The 22011-nt window shown below is 45.4% G+C and overlaps 1 protein-coding gene across 1 annotated transcript in view; it reads right to left on the bottom strand.

Annotated features, from left to right (window-relative positions):
* The window catches only part of ZRANB3 (zinc finger RANBP2-type containing 3), a 254297-nt gene that overhangs the window by 90380 nt on the left and 141906 nt on the right, over nucleotides 1–22011 (bottom strand). Inside the window, exon 8 of the mRNA XM_073647276.1 lies at nucleotides 3727–3861. Coding sequence (XP_073503377.1) covers nucleotides 3727–3861 — 135 coding nt within the window. The remainder of the gene's footprint in view (nucleotides 1–3726; nucleotides 3862–22011) is intronic.

The raw sequence follows: 22011 nt of genomic DNA, 5'->3' as shown, positions 1-22011 counted from the left end.
TCCTTTCTATCATAGCTGTGATGCAGTGTGTCCTAACACCTTTCTATGATAGCTGAGATGCTCTGCATGTCCTGACACCTTTCTATCATAGTTGCAATGCTCTGCATGTCTTCACTTCTTTCTATCAAAGCTGCGATGCAGTGTGTCCTGACACCTTTCTATCATAGCCGAGATGCTCTGCGTGTCCTGACACCTTTCTATCATAGCTGAGATGCTCTGAATGTCCTGACACCTTTCTATCTGCACCTTTCTATCTTTTTATACAGAGCTGCACTGCTCTGTATGTCCTGACTCCTTTCTATCATAGCTGCAATGCTCTGTATGTCCTGACTCCTTTCTATCATAGCTGCAATGCTCTGTATGTCCTGACTCCTTTCTATCATAGCTGCACTGCTCTGTATGTCCTGACTCTTTTCTATCATAGCTGCACTGCTCTGTATGTCCTGACTCCTTTCTATCATAGCTGCGATGTTCTGTATGTCCTGACTCCTTTCTATCATAGCTGCAATGCTCTGTATGTCCTGACTCCTTTCTATCATAGCTGCAATGCTCTGTATGTCCTGACTCCTTTCTATCATAGCTGCAATGCTCTGTATGTCCTGACTCCTTTCTATCATAGCTGCGATGCTCTGTATGTCCTGACTCCTTTCTATCATAGCTGCAATGCTCTGTATGTCCTGACTCCTTTCTATCATAGCTGCAATGCTCTGTACAGTCATGGCCAAAAGTATTGAGAATGAGACAAATAGTAATTTTTCCAAAGTTTACTGCTTCATTTTTTGTAATGGCAATTTGCATATACTCCTGAATGTCAAAGAGTGATCAGCTTAACAGCAATTACTGTACTTGCAAAGTCAATATTTGCCCAGAAAATGAACTTTAACCCCCAAAACACATTTCAACATCATTGCAGTCCTGCCTTAAAAGGAGCAGCTAACATTGTTTTAGTGATTGATCCATTAACACAGGTGTGGGTGTTGATGAGGACAGGGCTGGCGATCAATCAGTCATGATTAAGTAAGAATGACATCACTGGACACTTTAAAAGGAGGCTGGTTCTTGGTATCATTGTTTCTCTTCAGTTAACCATGGTTATCTCTAAAGAAACACGTGCAGCCATCATTGCACTGCACAAAAATGGCCTAACAGGGAAGAGTATCGCAGCTACAAAGATTGCACCTCAGTCAACAATCTATCGCATCGTCAAGAACTTCAAGGAGAGAGCTTCCATTGTTGTCAAAAAGGCTCCAGGGCACCCAAGAAAGACCAGCAAGCGCCAGGACCGTATCTTAAAACTGTTTCAGCTGCGGGATCGGACTACCAGCAGTGCCGAGCTTGCTCAGGAATGGCAGCAGGCTGGTGTGAGTGCTTCTGCACGCACTGTGAGGCGGAGACTCTTTGAGCAAGGGCTGGTTTCAAGGAGGGCAGCAAAGAAGCCACTTCTCTCCAGAAAAAACATCAGGGACCGACTGATATTCTGCAAAAGGTACAGGGAGTGGACTGCTGAGGACTGGGGCAAAGTCATTTTCTCTGATGAATCCCCTTTTCGATTGTTTGGGACATCTGGAAAACAGCTTATTCGGAGAAGAAGAGGTGAGCGCTACCACCAGTCTTGTCTCATGCCAACTGTAAAGCATCCTGAAACCATTCATGTGTGGGGTTGCTTCTCAGCCAAGGGAATCGGCTCACTCACAGTCTTGCCTAAAAACACAGCCATGAATAAAGAATGGTACCAGAATGTCCTCCAAGAGCAACTTCTCCCAACCGTCCAAGAGCAGTTTGGCGCCCAACAATGCCTTTTCCAGCATGATGGAGCACCTTGCCATAAAGCAAAGGTGATAACTAAATGGCTCATGGAACAAAACATAGAGATTTTGGGTCCATGGCCTGGAAACTCCCCAGATCTTAATCCCATTGAGAACTTGTGGTCAATCATCAAGAGACGGGTGGACAAACAAAAACCAACAAATTCTGGCAAAATGCAAGCATTGATTATGCAAGAATGGACTGCTATCAGTCAGGATTTGGTCCAAAAGTTGATTGAGAGCATGCCAGGGAGAATTACAGAGGTCTTGAAGAAGAAGGGGCAACACTGCAAATATTGACTTGCTGCATTAACTCATTCTAACTGTCAATATAACCTATTGGTCCTCATAATATGATTGCAATTATATTTCTGTATGTGATATAAACATCAGACAAACACTAATAAAAACCAGAGGCCAGCAGATCATGTGAAAATATAATTTTGGTGTCATTCTCAAAACTTTTGGCCATGACTGTATGTCCTGACTCCTTTCTATCATAGCTGTGATGCAGTGTGTCCTGACACCTTTCAAGTATGGCTGCGATGCTCTATTTTAATTTAAGTAATTCATTTTTTGGATCTATGGGTCTACACCACAGCCTCACAAAAATTTTTCGTCTGCCGTACCACGGATTCGCACATCTCGGCACTTCTCCTGAGCAGTAATCCGCTCGTTTTCTTGAGCCTCAGGCGACATTATTGTTACAAAAACACAATTTCTTACAGATCTGTACTCTGGGTCAGCGCTAACAATAAATGACGCCGCTGATGTATTTAGGCGATGATGGTCCCATTTCAAGTTACGAAAAGTGGTTTAAGAAAAATAAAAAGTTCATTTTCTCTTTATGGCAGAAGCCGCTCCAGAGACGATGCAGGAGACGAGAAATAACGGACGGGCGTCGGCGATATGTCACCTAAATTGCACAATTTTCATACACAGTGTGTGAGTGAAGTCACATTAACGTTGGCTGCCAATAATACCGCGGCTTCAGATACCGATATAATCAATTTACACTTCTGAGCTCCGGTGCTAAGTGTATTAATAGTAAATGTGATCGTTAGGAATGATTTGTCTGCAGGTAATGTGGAGAGGTAACTCCCTGTGGTGCCGGCGCGGTGACATCTTCTCATAGAGATACATTGTTGTCTGCTAATCTGAAACGCGCCGTTATTAGAAGCAGCACAGTTTCCATGGCAACCCAGAGTCATAAACCTTTGGTGGGTGTTCGGGTCTTTTTGCCTCAAGAAATAGCATCTGGCTTGGCAAAAAGCTGTTGTTTTGAGGGAGAAGGAAAAGATAAAAAAAAAACAGAAGCAAGTGAAGAACATATGCAACGCGCTATGGATTTTGTCTTTATAGGAGAAATAATTTTATTTTTCCAAAAGTTTTTTAATGGGTAAAAGTAGTCTCAACATAATGCAAGACGGAACCCTGGCCCGACGGAACCCTGGCCCGACGGAACCCTGGCCCGACGGAACCCTGGCCCGACGGAACTCAGGCCAACCATTTTGCAGACATTTCTCATTTTTGTACTTTAATTCTTTCCTCCTCACCTTCTCCTAGGGGCCATCATTTTTATATTGCCCTTTGATTTTAGAATGACAACCCTCATTTTACCATACAATGTACTGAAAATTGGGAAAAAAAAAATCCAAGTGTTATAAAATGGTTAAAAATAACAAAATTACGACAATTTTTTAGTCTTCATGGCGTTCACTGTGTGGTATAAAAAGAGCAGGTAACACGTTTCTCCAGGTCAGGTCTTTTGGTGTGATCAGGGTATTTGGGTATACGTATACAATTGTGACTTATTTTATGGCAGATAAATAACTCGGAAGAATCTGCAACAGATTGAAGAAGCAGTCGCTACACCGAAACAAAAAAAGAAATAACTGAATTCTGCGTGAATACAACATACCTTAGCCAGTGCCGTCTGCTTGTACATGCGGGTGATCATGCCCATGACCTGGATAAAGGGGTTACTGGAATCTGATGACGCCGATTCTGGACATCTCATCAGCCTTTCCCACTCTTCAATACCGGCATTCATTTCCTGTGCAGGAAAAAAAAAGAAAAGAAAAAGGAAATGATATGCTAAAAATTACTATTTATTATGAATTATTTTACCCTCTAAGGGCACAGCCAGTTTTCATTTTCTTTGTCCCCTTCTGCAAACAGCTATTCTTTTTTATACTTTTCTGTAGACCTAGTCGTACAAAGGCTTATGTTTTTATGCTTTTCAGGGTTAATTAGGCCATAAAAATTACATAGAAATATGATTCTCTGGGTTCGTTCCTTTACGGCAATAGCAAACGTGCATAGTTGTTTGTTTTTTTTACTGTTTCAGTGGCTTTAAAAAACTATTAACTGTAAAATAAAAGAATTAAAAACTTTTTTACATTCCCGTTTTCCAAGACCCATAACTTTTCTTAATTTTCTGTCAATGGGGCTATATGAGGGCCTTTTATTTCAAGCAGCAAGCGACAGTTCTTATTGGTACCATTTGGGGCTATATTTTATATTTTTTCTGAATAGTGCTGTGAACAAATGAATGTCAATTTGTTCACCTTCTCCATCATTACGGAAGATCAACTTTCCTCTTTACTCTCCAAATCAAACTTCACCACCTGTAAACTTGACCAAAATCTAGTCCCAACTCATCCCAAACCTTACCACTATCTTCATCCCAACCCTAACCCGCCATTTCAACCTGTCACTAACAACTGGCATCTTCCCCTCATGCTTCCAACATGCCTCAATCACACCCATCCTCCGTGTCTAGCTATCACCCAATATCACTTCTCCCCTTCGCCTCAAAACTACTGGAACACCACGTCCATTCTGAACTGTCTTCCCACCTCTCCTCCTGTTCCCTCTTCGACAGCATCACTCCACTGAAACGGCACTGACTAAAGTCACCAACGACCTACTAACTGCCAAATCCAAGCAACACTACTCTGTCCTCCTCCTCCTGGACATGTCACCTGCCTTCGACACAGTGGACCATTCCCTCTTACTACAGACTCTCTCATCTATCGGCATCACAGACCTAGCTCTTTTGGATCTCTTCATACCTAACAGACCGGACATTCAGTGTCTCCCACTCACACACCACCTCCTCATCTCACCCCCTATCTGTCGGTGTCCCCCAAGGTTCAGTTCTAGGACCCCTGCTCTTCTCTATCTATACCTTCAGCCTGGGACAACTCAGAGTCTCACGGCTTTCATTATCACCTCTATGCTGATGACAAACAGATCTACCTCTCTGGACCGGATATCTCCTCCCTACTAACCAAAATCCCACAATGTCTGTCCACTATTTCATCCTTCTCGGCTACCTTTCTGAAACTTAACATGAATAAAACTGAATTCATCATCTTTCCACCGTCTCGTTCAACTCCCCCCCCAACTGACCTATCCATCATAGTCAATGACTGTCCACTCTCCCCAGTCCCTCAAGCTCGCTGCCTTGGGGTAATCCTGAACTCTAATCTCTCCTTCAAACCACATATCCAAGCCCTTTCCACTTCCTGCCAACTGCAACTCAAAAACATCTCCCGGATCCGTGCATTCCTCAATCATGAATCTGCAAAAACACTAGTGCACGCCCTCATCTTCTCCCGCCTCGACTACTGCAACCTCCTGCTCTGTGGCCTCCCCTCTAACACTCTCGCACCCCTCCAATCTATCCTAAACTCTGCTACCCGACTAATCCACCTGTCCCCCCCGCTATTCCCCAGCCTCTCCGCTCTTTCAATCCATTCACTGGTTCCCCATTACTCAGAGACTCCAGTTCAAGAGCCTAAACTTGGCATACAAAGCCATCCACAACCTGTCTCCTCCATACATCTGTGACCTAGTCTCCCGGTACTTACCTGCACACAACCTCCGATCCTCACAAGATCTCCTGCCCTACTCCCGTCTTATCTCCTCTTCCCACAATCACATACAAGATATCTCCCGTGTATCCCCCCTACTCTGGAACTCTCTACCCCAACACATCAGAATCTTGCCGACCATGGAAAGCTTCAAAGGGAACCTGAAGACCCACCTCTTCCGACAAGTCTACAATCTGCTGTAACCCTCGCTCCACCATACCGCTGCACGACCAGCTGTACCCTCAACCATCCCTTGTAGACCGTGAGCCCTCATGGGCAGGGTCCTCGCTACTACTGTACCAGTCGCCATCAAGTTTTGTTCAAGATTATTTTAATTGTTTTCACTATGTATATCCCTTTCTCACATGCAAAGCGCCATGGAATAAATGGCGCTATAATAATAAATAATAACAACAATTTAGGCGTTTCCATTCTTTTTTCCACGTGACATTTTATGTACAGGTTACAAAATTTTATAGTTTGCTGGATCAGATTTTTACACGGAACTTTTTTCTTTTCTTTTTTTTTTATCAATTTCTTTTTTTTTTATTTAATTGGAAAATTGGGGTGATGCAAAATTTTATGTGCAGTTTAGATTCTGCTGTCAGTGATTGACAGTGGCATTCAATGGGTTAATTTCAATGGGTAGAGCTAGCTCTGGTCACTGCAGTTAAGAGGCACGTGATTGGCTGTGTAACATCAGCTATGAACTGGGGTAAAAAAAAAAAAAAAAATTACCGAAAAACAGTAGTCTACAATTATTTGCCCTCATAAATAAATAGTACAGGTGAAAATAAGAAACTCTGTAATATATCGTATTAGAGAAATCTGCTTCTAAATTAAAAAGATTATTAGTCTTTAAGGCAGTGGACATGGAAACAATGATTTTACATATCTGATCGCAATTCTCATTCATTCATTCATTTTTAGACCCGTTGATATGCAGATTTCTGCCTCATTCAAGTTTCAGATTTTTCTGTATTGGCAGTGTCCCTCCCAGTGATACAGGCTTAATTTGATGTATGTCTCTACCAGCAACTTAGGCTGGATGAGAGATCTGTGTGTCTCTCCCAGTAGTACAGGCTGGATATGAGGTCTGTGTGTCTCTCTCAGTAATATAGGCTGGATGTGAGGTCTATGTATCTCTGCCAGTAATATAGGCTGGATGTGAGGTCTGTGTGTCTCTCCCAGTAATATAGGCTGGATGTGAGGTCTGTGTGTCTCTCCCAGTAATATAGGCTGGATGTGAGGTCTGTGTCTCTCTCCTAGTAATATAGGCTGGATGTAAGGTCTGCGTTTCTCTCCCAGTAATATAGGCTGGATGTGAGGTCTGTGTCTCTCTCCTAGTAATATAGGCTGGATGTAAGGTCTGCGTTTCTCTCCCAGTAATATAGGCTGCATGTGAGGTGTGTGTGTCTCTCCCAGTAATATAGGCTGGATGTGAGGTCTGTGTGTCTCTCCTAGTAATATAGGCTGGATGTGAGGTATTTGTGTCTCTTCCAGTATTATAGGCTGGATGTGAGGTCTGTGTGTCTCTCCCAGTAATATAGGCTGGATGTAAGGTCTGTGTCTCTCTCCTAGTAATATAGGCTGGATGTGAGGTCTGTGTCTCTCTCCTAGTAATATAGGCTGGATGTAAGGTCTGCGTTTCTCTCCCAGTAATATAGGCTGGATGTGAGGTCTGTGTCTCTCTCCTAGTAATATAGGCTGGATGTAAGGTCTGCGTTTCTCTCCCAGTAATATAGGCTGCATGGGAGGTGTGTGTGTCTCTCCCAGTAATATAGGCTGCATGTGAGGTCTGTGTGTCTCTCCCAGTAATATAGGTTGGATGTGAGGTCTGTGTGTCTCTCGCAGTAATATAGGCTGCATGTGAGGTGTGTGTGTCTCTCCCAGTAATATAGGCTGGATGTGAGGTATTTGTGTCTCTTCCAGTATTATAGGCTGGATGTGAGGTCTGTGTGTCTCTCCCAGTAATATAGACTGGATGTGAGATTTGTGAGTCTCTCTCAGTAATGTAGGCTGGATATGAGGTGTGTGTGTCCCTCCTAGTAATATAGGCAGGATGTGAGGTCTGTGTCTCTCTCCTAGTAATTATAGGCTGGATGTGAGGTCTGTGTGTCTCTCTCAGTAATATAGGCTGGATGTGAGGTATGTGTGTCTCTTCTAGTAATATAGGCTGGATGTGAGGTCTGTGTGTCTCTCTCAGTAATATAGGCTGGATGTGAGGTCTGTGTGTCTCTCTCAGTAATATAGGCTGGATGTGAGGTATGCGTGTCTCTCCTAGTAATATAGGTTGGATGTGAGGTCTGTGTGTCTCTCTCAGTAATATAGGCTGGATGTGAGGTATGTGTGTCTCTCCCAGTAATACAGGCTGGATGTGAGGTCTGTGTGTCTATCCTAATAATATAGGCAAAATGTGATGTCTAGATAAAGAAAGGAGAACATGTGAGTATTGCGGCAGTAAAAACATTATTTTATTAAGTACAAATTTCATGATAAGACATATCAGAAAACTTCATATAAATAGGATGGGAGGCATAAAGTGCAGGATGCCTAGCGGACCAGGGACACAACATAAACTATGGTTTCAGAGATGTATGGCAATGTTTATAAGTCAGTGAGGGTGGTGTTAGTGCAGTATCGGTAACAGGAAAGTTCCCTGTGGCTGGGAAGGTCCAAATGGGCCAGGGCATGTGGACAAATCACTTCCCTATTATGCCGCTCCCAGCGCTGCCACTCACCAAAGTGATTGAAGATGTAGAGCCCTCTGATCCAAAGAAATCCCTGGTGTGCAAGTGGTGATGAAACAGACGCGCCTCGACGCGCGTTTCGTCTGCCTTCTTCAGGAGACGCGTGTGCTAGGATGCCACCAGGACCTTCTTAATATACGCCCCTAAATAAGCATGTGACCGCAATAATGAATACCTATTGGAGGTTTAGCGGCGCGTGCGTCCGGAGCCACGTCCCCCGCCACGCGAGCCCCGGCCGTCAAGCCCACCGCGAGCGCGCCGGCGAATACGTCAGTGACTTATCACAGGAGCGCGCCGGCAGCATGGAGATAGCCGGGCCCGGGCACGAGGAGACGGAGGACCACGACGCACGCGCACACCCCCTTCTGGATGAGTGACTATGGCAATGAAAACGCACTGCCCCGAGTCACATGCAGTGGAGGAGGTAACTACTCCGAAGGGGAGGGGGAGCGAAAGGAGGAAAGGACCTACCTATATATGGGGGACGCACCAACCAAGTGAATATGCAGAAGAAAATATATATATATATATATACATACAGTAGTATAAACATATGCATTGTACAAATGTGTCCCAAGAAAAACAGGTGGGTCCCTTCAATCACGGTCGCCTAAATCTACGAGATTCCCTCCCTTGTCACTGAGTCCAGCGGTGGAGATTTTTGTGCATTTGGTCACGGAAGAACTTAAGAAACTCTCCACGCGGAGAAGCTTCGACAATTTGACGCACGCACAACGCATCGCGTTACATCAACTACAGTCCCTCCGCGATACTGTTATAAAACCAGCTGACAAGGGAGGGAACATCGTTTTGTGGCCTCATCAGAAGTACGAGAAAGAGGCCTTAAGTCAACTTAAAGAAAGAGACACGTACTCTAAATTATCCTATAACCCGACAGCCTCCTTCTCTGCTGCCCTTCAGGGAATTCTGGCACGTGCCTGCGAGCGGGGTACGATAGACAGGTGGACTGTTGAGGCCTTCACTGTGCGCTTCCCCAAGACAGCAACGTTCTATTTGCTTCCAAAGATCCACAAGGACACTGTCAAACCACCTGGACGTCCGATCGTGTCTGGTCTGGGTCGTTTATGTGGCCCCATTTGCCAATATATTGATAGCCACCTGAGACCCTTGGTGGAGACACTTCCATCATATACAAAAGACACGACGGACGTCCTGACTAGGGTTGACGGTGTCCTTCTGGAGGCTGGCACTATCATGGTCACGGCCGATGTGGAAAACCTCTATACGTGCATCAGTCATGATCTGGGCATGGAGTCGGTTCGCCTGTTCTTGGGGACCTCCGACCTGGACGGCCCATCGCGTGAGTTATCCTTGAGCTCCTCCACTTTGTCCTCTGTCACAATTACTTTTTATTTAAAGACACAATGCATCTGCAGCGGCGTGCCACGGCCATGCGGGCGGCCTGCGCGCCCTCGTATGCCAACCTCTTCCTGCGGGCGTGGGAGAGGGACTTGTTTGGCGATGAGGGCGTGCGTGGCGCCGACCGGGTCGTGACATGGCTCAGATACATTGATGATATTTTGTTTTTCTGGCGGGGGACAGTGGAGGAACTCTATGATTTTATGAGGCAGCTTAATATGAACACTTGGGGTATTAAATTAACATACTCCCACCACCACCAACGCATGGACTTTCAGGACGTCACCCTGGAGGTTGATTCAGGCGGACGTCTACAGAAAACCCACTGCAGTCAATTCATTGGTTCATGCTGCCTCAGCACACAACTCATCAACGATTAGTGCCGTCCCGGTCGGACAGTTCCTGAGAGTGAGGAGTATATGCTCCACCGATTCCAAGCTTGAAAAACAGGCCACTGATCTGATTGATCGCTTTAGACAGAGGGGATACAGCAATAGGTGCATCGGCCATGCTTATGATAGGGCGCGCAGGACACCCCGTAGTCTTTTGCTGTACCCCGCTCGCGGGCAGCGACCAGATTCCTGAGAGGACCCGCTTCATCTCCACTTTTAACCATGAGTGGGGTACTATGTGAAGGATCCTCTCACGACACTGGAATATTCTCAGCACGGAGCCTTCCCTAAGGGATTACGTTGGTGATTATCCACTTATGACAGCAAGACGTGCGGATAACCTAAAGGATCTTCTCGTTTCTAGCCATTACGTCCCTCCACCATCCAACCCATTTAGCTGACGCGGCCCCAGGGTGGGCTCCTTCTCCTGTGGATACTGCCTGGCTTGCGCCAATGTCCTTCGCTGCACTTCCTTTATTTCATCGGATGGTTCCCGCACCTTTAACCACTTCGCACCAGAGCCTGTTTTTGCCTTCGTGACCGGGCCAATTTTTCAATTCTGACCACTGTCACTTTATGAAGTAATTACTCTGGAACGCTTCAACGGATCCCCCTGATTCTGAGACTGTTTTTTCATGACATATTGTACTTCATGATAGTGGTAAAATTTATTCGATATCACTTGCCTTTATTTGTGAAAAAATCGGAAATTTGGTGAAAATTTTGAAAATTTTACAATTTTCAAACTTTGAATTTTCATGCCCTTAAATCAGAGAGATATGTCACACAAAATACTTCATAAACAACATTTCCCACATGTCTACTTTACATGAGCACAATTTTGGAACCAAAATTTTGTTTTGTTAAGGAGCTATAAGGGTTAAAAGCTGACCAGCGATTTCTCATTTTTCCAACAAAATTTCCAAAAACATTTTTTTAGGGACCACATTATATTTGAAGTCACTTTGAGAGGTCTTTATGACAGAAAATACCCAAAAGTGACACCATTCTAAAAACTGCACCCCTCAAGGTGCTCAAAACCACATTCAAAAACTTTATTAACCCTTCAGGTGCTTCACAGGAATTTTTGGAATGTGGAAGAAAAAAATTAACATTTAACTTTTTTCACAAAATGTTACTTTAGACCCAATTTTTTTTATTTTCACAGGGGTAACAGGAAAAAATGGACCCCAAAATTTTTTGTGCAATTTCTCTTGAGCGCGCTGATACCCCATATGTGAGGGAAAACCACTGTTTGGGCGCACTGCAGGGTTCGGAAGGGAAGGAGCGCCATTAGACTTATTGAATGTAAAATTTGTCTGAATAATTAGCAGACGCCACGTTGCGTTTGAAGAGCCCCTGATGTTCCTAAACAGTGGAAACCCCCCATAAGTGACACCATTTTGGAAACTAGACCCCTTAGGGAACTTATCTAGATGTGTGGTGAGCACCTTGAACCCCAAGGTGCTTCACAGAAGTTTATAATATTGAGCTGTAAAAATAAAATTTTCTCATTATTTCCACAAAAACGTTTTTCATCCCTTAATTTTGCATTATCATAAGGGTAATAGGAAAAATTGCACCATGAAATTTGTTGTGCAATTTCTCCTGAACACGCTGATACCCCATATGTGGAGGCAAACCACTGTTTGGGCGCACGGCAGGGTTTGGAAGGGAAGGAGTGCCATTTGACTTTTTGAATGTAAAATTTGTTTGAATAATTAGCGGATGCCATGTTGTATTTGGGGAGCCCCTGATGTGCCTAAACAGTGGAAACCCCCCACAAGTGACACCATTTTGGAAACTAGACCCAGATGTGTGGTGAGCACCTTGCACCCCCTGCTGCTTCACAGAAGTTTATAATATTGAGCCGTAAAAATAAAATTTTCACATTTTTCCCACAAAAAAGGATTTTCATTCCCTAATTTTGCATTATCATAAGGGTAATAGGAAAAATTGCACCATGAAATTTGTTGTACAATTTCTCCTGAGTACGCCGATACCCCATATGTGGGGGAAAACCACTACTTTGGTGTACGGCAGGGTTCGGAAGAGAAAGGAGCGCTATGTTGGCTGGGATAGGCAGCAGACACCATGTCACATTTGAAGAGTCGCTGACATGCCGAAACAGCAGAAACCCCCACAAGTGACCCCATTTTGTAAACTACACCTCTCAAGGAATTCATCTTAGGAAGTAGTGAGTACTTTTTAATTTTTAAATTTATACCATTGGGCAGTGAAGAAAACATAATTATATTTTTACCACAAAAAAATGTTTTACCCTCAGATTTTACATTTTCACACAGGGCAATGGGTAAAAATGGTGCCGAAATGTGTCACATAATTTCTTCTAAAAGTGGCAATACCGCATATGTAGCTGTATCGTACCGCTCAGCCATACGGCGAGATCTGGGGGGGACGGAGCGCTATTTGTCAATTGGAGAACAAATTATTGTAGAATAGGCATTTGGATTTGGGAGCACAAAATTTTCTGAATTTCTTTTAAGGGGCAAGGGCCATTTCGCTTTTCCAGAGCCTTTCTGCTACCAGTAACTTGGAAGTCCCTTATATTTTTAACAGATGACGGACCTGAGAGGGGACTAGCTTTTTTTGAGGACTGAGTTGAAGCTTTTATTGGGAACATTTTACGTAACATTTATCCGGCGCTCTAGGCTGAGCACTTACATCGGGGTTTCCATCTAAATTTCCAAGTGATGTAATTCAGATGAAACCCCTGCAGGATCCATTCACTGTAATGAGACAGCAGAGTTACTCTGGACTCCGTCTGGCCTCTGTTTAGTGGTGTCCTTTTTTTCAGAAGTGCACAAAACTGTGGCCAACTGCACTTTTATGCACGCCTAAAACAAATGACACCGTGGGATCCCAGGCTAGACGGCGTCCAGTGGCCTATATCTGCCTCATTACAGGGAATCTTCCGTCATGGGTTCTGGCTGAATCACGTATTTCAGAGATTTACACGGAAACTCTGGTGTAAGCGCTTAGCGCAGAGCGCAGGATAAATGTGAGCAGAGTCTTACTGCAATCTTTGGGAGACATAATAAACTAATCAGTAGCAGGTGATGAATTGGTTTTATTTATTTTTTACGCCGTTCCTAGTGTGATATAACTGATTAGATTACTTTATTCTTCGGGTCGGTGCGATTACAGAGATACCAGATTCATATCGGCTTTTTATGACTGACAGCTGTCACACACTAAGACGCTTTTTTTTGCAAAATCTAGTTTTTGCATCGCCATATTTTGAGAGCTATAATTTTTCCAGATTTTGGCCGACAGAGTCATGTGATGGCTTGTTTTTTGCGGGACGAGTTGACATTTTTATTGGTACCATTTTTGGGTACGTGACATTTTTTGATCGCTTTCTATTCCGTTTTTTGGGATGTAAAATTAACAAAAAACAACAATTCAGGAACTGTTTTTTGAGGGTTTTTTTTATGCCGTTCTGCGTGTGGTAAAAGTGATCAGGCAGCGTTATTCTTCGGGTCAGTACGTTTATACCGATACTACACTTACTGTATATTTTTTTATGTTTTGGCGCTTTTACACAATAAAACCATTTTATAGAAAAAAAATTTTTTCTGCATCGCTTTATTCTGAGAGGTATAACTTTTTTATTTTTCGGCTGATGGAGCGGTATGGCGGCTTGTTTTTTGCGGAACAAGATGACGTTTCAGCGGTACCATTTTTATTTCCATTTTGCTTTTTGATCGCTTTTTTTCCACTTTTTGTTTGGCGATATGAGGAAAAAGCATAGTTTTTTGCTCCGTTTTTTATTTATTTTTATTACGGTGTGCACAGAAGGAGTTAATTAGTGTGACAGTTTTATAGCTCGGGTTGTTTCGGACACAGTGATACCAAATATGTGTACTTTTTTTATTTTTGCATAAATATACGGATTTATCGGTTTAATATTTTATTTATTTATTTTTATTTATTTTGTTTTGTTTTTTTTAACAGTTTAAAAACATTTTTTTTTTACTTTTTTTTTACATTTTTACTTAGTCCCTGTATGGGATATTAATTTTTATTTTTCTGATCACTGATCTCATGTAATGTAATAGACATGTATTACATTACATGAGATCTTCCCTGACTGTTTCACAGTCAGTCTTCCGCCTGGCTTCAGCTGCAGGCTGAGCCAGGCAGGACACCATATATGGCAGATCTGGAGGCGGTCATGTGACCTCCAGCTGCCATAGCAACGTCAGGTCCTGGAAGGTATAAGGGGGCCGTCGGAAAGGTAAGTGGACGACCCCCTCTCCTCCTGCTGTCTTCTATATGCCGCGATCACTATAGATCGCGGCATATAGAAGACAGCAAAGGGTTAACATCACTGGTACCTGATCCAATCAGGTCCCGATGATGTTCCCTGTCAGAGCTATCGCTCTGCACCGCTCCCGCAGCGCTTGCAAGACCCTGGGGGTCCTGAGCCCTGCGGGACCACCCACCGTTTTTAAACGTCCGCGCTGCACAGAGCCCAGGCAGAGCGGACGTTTATCTACAGTGGGCGGTCGGGAAGCGGTTAAGATCTCTAAATTTATCTCGTGCAGCTCCACCCATGTGGTATATTATGCCACATGTGGTTGTCCAAAGATTTATGTTGGACTCACTACGAGGGAGTTGAGAGTTAGAGTGCGGGAACATGTACGGGACATTGGTGCGGCCAGGTCAGTGACAGATCCCCGGGAGCTCAAAACATTACCACGTCACTTCCGTGAGGTACACAATTGTGTTCCGCGCACTTTAAAAATACGTGGTATAGACGTGGTGCATTTGGGTTCCCGGGGAGGAAATGCCAAGCAACTCTTGGCTCACAAGGAGGCTAGATGGATTACCATCCTTGATACCATGGCCCCGCGTGACCTAAATGAGAATCTGGGATTCTCATCTTTCCTATAGGGGTGAGTTGTTACTTTGCTGCTCTCCTGCTCTTCCCTGCCCGAACTTGGCCCTTACGTGGTGTGATTTTGTCAGCTTGTTGTTTTTATCTTGGTTTTTAATTTTTATTTCTGTTCATTCACATTTCTTAATCAGTGCCAACCTTTTGACAAGCTCGTTAGTGCCTGACCGAAGCCCGGAGTTGTACTATGGGATTCTCCCTGACTACCTCGGAGGACGTTGGAGTGATGCCTCCCTTCCTCTATTCTTCGGACTTGTCCAAGTCGAATTGGACATCACTTATTCTCTAGTTTATTGGAATAACAGTATTGCAATATTTATTTATATGTATTTTTCTTGTCCAATATGCATATGTATTTTTTGAGGATGTGGGGGTCCCTTATTACATGTTTTTCTTGGGACACATTTGTACAATGCATATGTTTATACTACTGTATGTATATATATATATATATTTTCTACTGCATATTCACTTGGTTGGTGCGTCCCCCATATATAGGTAGGTCCTTTCCTCCTTTCGCTCCCCCTCCCCTTCGGAGTAGTTACCTCCTCCTCTGCATGTGACTCGGGACAGCGCGTTTTCGTTGCCATAGTCACTCATCCAGAAGGGGGTGTGCGCGTGCGTCGCGGTCCTCCGTCTCCTCGTGCCCAGGCCCGGCTATCTCCATGCTGCCGGCGTGCTCCTGCGATGTGTCACTGACGTATTCGCCGGAGCGCTCGCGGTGGGCTTGACGGCCGGGGCTCGCGTGGCGGGGGGCGTGGCTCCGGACGCACGCGCCGCTAAACCTCTAATAGGTTTTCATTATTGCGGTCACATGCTTATTTAGGGGCGTATATTAAGAAGGTCCTGGTGGCACCCTAGCACACGCGTCTCCTGAAGAAGGCAGATGAAACGCGCGTCGAGGCGCGTCTGTTTCAGCACCACTTGCACACCAGGGATTTCTTTGGATCAGAGGGCTCTACATCTTCAATCACTTTGGTGAGTGGCAGCGCTGGGAGCGGCATAATAGGGAAGTGATTTGTCCACATGCCCTGGCCCATTTGGACCTTCCCAGCTATAGGGAACTTTCCTGTTACCGATACTGCACTAACACCACCCTCACTGACTTATAAACATTGCCATACATCTCTGAAACCATAGTTTATGTTGTGTCCCTGGTCCGCTAGGCATCCTGCACTTTATGCCTCCCATCCTATTTATATGAAGTTTTCAGATATGTCTTATCATGAAATTTGTACTTAATAAAATAATGTTTTTACTGCCGCAATACTCACATGTTCTCCTTTCTTTATCTATACAATGTTTGAGAAGGCTACAACCGATCCATGTCCTGGCATCCCTAACCAGGTATCATGGTTCGTCTGGTAGTTTGAGGTGGGCCCTTTTTAGTTCATGGATGTGATGTCTGTGTGTCTCTCCCAGGAATAGAAGCTGGATGTGAGGTCTGTGTGTATCTCCTTGTAATATAGGCTGTATGTGAGGTCTGTGCGTCTCTCTCAGTAATATAGGCTGGATGTGAGGCCTGTATATCTCACCCAGTAATATAGAATGTGTTAAGCTCACGCTCGGACTAACTGGCGTGAGCGTGGTTAGTGATCCCACTGGACCATGAAACGAGGAGTGCCTGGAGGGACGTGACTAAGTATCAACTCAGTCCGACCAAGATCGCACGGCGGCTCGGTCGACTCCGTGAACCAGGGAGGAACCGAGCAAAGAGGGACCAGGTGCTACTCCAGGTTAGACCCCGGTCTCAGCTGTTGACCCACACAGGGGAATGCAGGAACGGGCAGGCACAGCTGGTATGCAGACAGGTGGGTACTGGCAGGCACGGCTGGTATGCAGACAGGCGGGTACTGGCACGCACGGCTGGTATGCAGACAGGCGGGTACTGGCACGCACGGCTGGTATGCAGACAGGCGGGTACTAGCACGCACGGATGGTATGCAGACAGGCGGGTACTGGCACGCACGGCTGGTATGCAGACAGGTGGGTACTGGCACGCACGGCTGGTATGCAGACAGGCGGGTACTGGCACGCACGGCTGGTATGCAGACAGGCGGGTACTGGCACGCACGGCTGGTATGCAGAAAGGCGGGTACTGGCAGGCACGGCTGGTATGCAGACAGGCGGGTACTGGCAGGCACGGCTGGTATGCAGACAGGCGGGTACTGGCAGGCACGGCTGGTATGCAGACAGGCGGGTACTGGCAGGTATGAACGCAGGCTGGATAGGGACCAGTACAGAGTGGGATACAGGAACTGAGCTGCGGGTACGGTGGACTAGTAAAGCAGAACCGCAGGCGCGGAGGACAAGCGGGGCAGAGAAGAGCGAAACCACAGGTGCGGTGGACAAGCAGAGCAGAGAGAAACCGCAGGTGCGGTGGACAAGCACAGCGAAGCGAAACCGCAGGTGCGGTGGACAAGCACAGCGAAGTGAAACCGCAGGTGCGGTGGACAAGCAGAGCGAAGCGAAACCGCAGGTGCGGTGGACAAGCAGAGCGAAGCGAAACCGCAGGTGCGGTGGACAAGCAGAGCAGAGAGAAACCGCAGGTGCGGTGGACAAGCACAGCGAAGCGAAACCGCAGGTGCGGTGGACAAGCACAGCGAAGTGAAACCGCAGGTGCGGTGGACAAGCAGAGCGAAGCGAAACCGCAGGTGCGGTGGACAAGCAGAGCGAAGCGAAACCGCAGGTGCGGTGGACAAGCAGAGCGAAGCGAAACCGCAGGTGCGGTGGACAAGCAGAGCGAAGCGAAACCGCAGGTGCGGTGGACAAGCAGAGCGAAGCGAAACCGCAGGTGCGGTGGACAAGCAGAGCGAAGCGAAACCGCAGGTGCGGTGGACAAGCAGAGCGAAGCGAAACCGCAGGTGCGGTGGACAAGCAGAGCGAAGCGAAACCGCAGGTGCGGTGGACAAGCAGAGCGAAGCGAAACCGCAGGTGCGGTGGACAAGCAGAGCGAAGAAAACCGCAGGTGCGGTGGACAAGCAGAGCGAAGCGAAACCGCAGGTGCGGTGGACAAGCAGAGCGAAGCGAAACCGCAGGTGCGGTGGACAAGCAGAGCGAAGCGAAACCGCAGGTGCGGTGGACAAGCAGAGCGAAGCGAACAGAGCAGAAGGTGCAGGCAGACAGGACAGGGCTCTGTTCACATGGAACAGACTGGAAAATACAGGAAGATAGTTAGAACACAGGAGGTAGATAAGGAGGCAGGTAAACGGGACAAACAGAACCAGACACACACAAGGTACTTACTATGAAGTAGAGAGTGGACACAAAACTCACAAACAGAAGTACAGAGACAACGAGTTGGAGTTAGGTGCAGGTTCAGACACTGCAGGAAAAGGGAAGGTTCGGACATAGAGACAAACAGGTAATAGGCTAGGACACGTGTCCAAAAGGAAGTAGGAATTGAAAATTAGGCCTTGAGGTGAGCATGAAAAAGGTGAAAAAAGCAAGATTTATATTTTTTTAGTATAGTGTCATCAAAAAAATAAAAGTATAAAAAATTGTTTTAAAAAATACATTTCAACATAAAAATTTGATCTTGCCAAGAGCTTTTTGGGAGCAGTGCGATGACTTCAGCAATAACACGAAGCTGATTCAGGGAATCCTACCAGCCGGACAACACCATGGTCGATAGCCGGGACCCCCGTGATTGACTGCAGGACAATATGTATTAGAAGAAAAAAACAGGAGGAGGAGGAGGAGGAGGATCTCATGACTGAACCAGATACAGACATCTGACAATAGGGAATAGAGGAGAAAAAAAAATAAATAAACTGCGTCTCTGCCAACCTAATAAATCAATAGGGAGAAAAAGAGTCTCAGTGCAAATCTTATTACTTAAAGGGATTATCCGGCATCGAGTGCGCAGAAAACAGCCTCATTTTTACACGTCGGCACAGGGTTTTCTGGGAATTTTAATTCAATCTAAATAAGGATACAAGCTGTGATTCTCTATTTAACTTGCTCAGTACCCAAGGGGTAAAGAGCTGCTAAAACGACACCCATGTATCATCCTGACAGGCGTTTTATCATTTCTGCAATATTTCTTCTTTTTTTTTGTTAAATATGTTTTGAAAGTGTGAATAAAACTTAAAATTCTGCACTGAAAAGGAGATCAGATGAGAGTCTACATTTAATCTTGGTGGTCCTTACCCTAGTAAAACCTTTTAATTCCATATGTGGAAACATTTATTAAAAGGAGGATTGTTTATTTTTTTTTTTTTTTGTTATTTTCCATGAATGGCCCATAAATTGGGGAGGTCTAAACCCAACTGATCGGCAGTGATATCCCAGCCTATTTCCATGCACACCAATTCCTTTACACCTTATATATTAATTTGTTCCTCCCCCTGGAAATATACAAATAAATTGACAACTGGGTGGGAATGAATCCACTGGTTAAAGGGATATACCCCCATCTTCATAAATTAATATTGTTGGATAGAGCTGCTAAATACAAGAAATTTTGTAATTAACTGCGTATTAAAATTTGCAATCGTTCTTGAGATATTGACACTTTTCTTTTATTAACAGTTTGTTGTTTTGGAGAACAACCACCACTGCTAGACAGAAGAACATGCCCAGTGCTTACAAGCTCTTATCTATTGATCTTCCAAACACTATTGTGAAGTTGGCCAAGATCACTGGAGCACGCTGTTATCTGCTAATCTCGGCCAGCTTCAGCACAATGTTTATAAACTAGACAGCAAAGGCGGTCGGTCTCCTAGGCAACAAGAAGAAAATTGTTACTATTTCAAGAACGAAAGAAAACTTTAATAAACAGTAAATTGCGAATTTGATTGTTTTTACAAGCTCTAATACCCATTTATGTTAAAAAAAAAAAAATTAACCCCTTAAGCACATCTTAAACCCTTGAAATCCTGATAATCCAGCACCAATCTATGAAATCTATGCTGCTCTAAGAATTGATAATGCCCGAGACATCATCCATGTGACTACTGCAGCCAATCGCTGGCCTCATTTGTCACAGATGAGTCAGGGGCCCCGATATACAATAAACAGCCATTGGGTTTCACCAACTTTAGTCTTATGCAAGTGGGATGGGGGGTAGAGCGTTAGTCCTGACCCGCCCCATTAACGCCTCTATCCATTTGCACAGTACTACTGCTAACGGGGCTGGAGAAAACAGCCATGGGGTATAAAATTTCCATTCAGATATACCCAAGTCTGCTTGTACAAGGAAGCAAAATGGTCCCCTGCTACATATGTGCAGAATAAAAGAGATTCATCAGACGACTTCAGGTAAAAGATTTCTAGCATATTTTTCATAAATATTAGTAAGAATAAAAATATATTGTGATATATAAATATATTATACACTGCGAAAAAAATAAAGGGAACACTCAAATAACACATCCTAGATCTGAATAAATGAAATATTCTCAGTGAATACTTTGTTCTGCAAGTTGAATGTGCTGACAACAAAATCACACAAAAATCATCAATGGAAATCACATTTATTAACCAATGGAGGCCTGGATTTGGAGTCACCCCCAAAATTAAAGTGGAAAAACACACTACAGACTGATCCAACTTTGATGTAATGTCCTTAAAACAAGTCACAATGAGTCTCAGTATTGTGTGTGGCCTCCACGTGCCTGTATGACCTCCCTACAACGCCTGGGCATGCTCCTGATGAGGCTGAGTATTGTGTGCGGCCTCCACGTGCCTGTATGACCTCCCTACAACACCTGGGCATGCTCCTGATGAGGCTGAGTATTGTGTGTGGCCTCCACGTGCCTGTATGACCTCCCTACAACGCCTGGCATGCTCCTGATGAGGCTGAGTATTGTGTGTGGCCTCCACGTGCCTGTATGACCTCCCTACAACGCCTGGGCATGCTCCTGATGAGGCTGAGTATTGTGTGTGGCCTCCACGTGCCTGTATGACCTCCCTACAACGCCTGGGCATGCTCCTGATGAGGCTGAGTATTGTGAGTGGCCTCCACGTGCCTGTATGACCTCCCTACAACGCCTGGGCATGCTCCTGATGAGGCTCAGTATTGTGTGTGGCCTCCACGTGCCTGTATGACCTCCCTACAACGCCTGGGCATGCTCCTGATGAGGCTGAGTATTGTGTGTGGCCTCCACGTGCCTGTATGAGCTCCCTACAACGCCTGGGCATGCTCCTGATGAGGCTGAGTATTGTGTGTGGCCTCCACGTGCCTGTATGACCTCCCTACAACGCCTGGGCATGCTCCTGATGAGGCTCAGTATTGTGTGTGGCCTCCACGTGCCTGTATGACCTCCCTACAACGCCTGGGCATGCTCCTGATGAGGTTGTGGATGGTCTCCTGTGTGATCTCCTCCCAGACCTGGACTAAAGCATCCGCCAACTCCTGGACAGTCTGTGGTGCAACGTGACGTTGGTGGATGGAGCGAGACATGATGTCCCAGATGTGCTCAATCGGATTCAGGTCTGGGGAACGGGCGGCCAGTCCATAGCTTCAATGCCTTCATCTTGCAGGAACTGCTGACACACTCCAGCCACATGAGGTCTGGCATTGTCCTGCATTAGGAGGAACCCAGGGCCAACCGCACCAGCATATGGTCTCACAAGGGGTCTGAGGATCTCATCTCGGTACCTAATGGCAGTCAGGCTACCTCTGGCGAGCACATGGAGGGCTGTGCAGCCCTCCAAAGAAATGCCACCCCACACCATTACTGACCCACTGCCAAACCGGTCATGCTGAAGGATGTTGCAGGCAGCAGATCGCTCTCCACGGCGTCTCCAGACTCTGTCACGTCTGTCACATGTGCTCAGTGTGAACCTGCTTTCATCTGTGAAGAGCACAGGGCGCCAGTGGAAACTTTACCAATTGTGGTGTTCTGTGGCAAATGCCAAGCGTCCTGCACGGTGTTG

The sequence above is a fragment of the Phyllobates terribilis genome, unplaced genomic scaffold, assembly GCF_046119375.1.
Source record: "Phyllobates terribilis strain yellow unplaced genomic scaffold, ASM4611937v1 Scaffold_9__5_contigs__length_417890890, whole genome shotgun sequence".
NCBI classification, from domain to species: domain Eukaryota; kingdom Metazoa; phylum Chordata; class Amphibia; order Anura; family Dendrobatidae; genus Phyllobates; species Phyllobates terribilis.
Note: the sequence above shows the minus strand (reverse complement) of the source record. Positions and strands in the feature narration are given on the sequence as shown.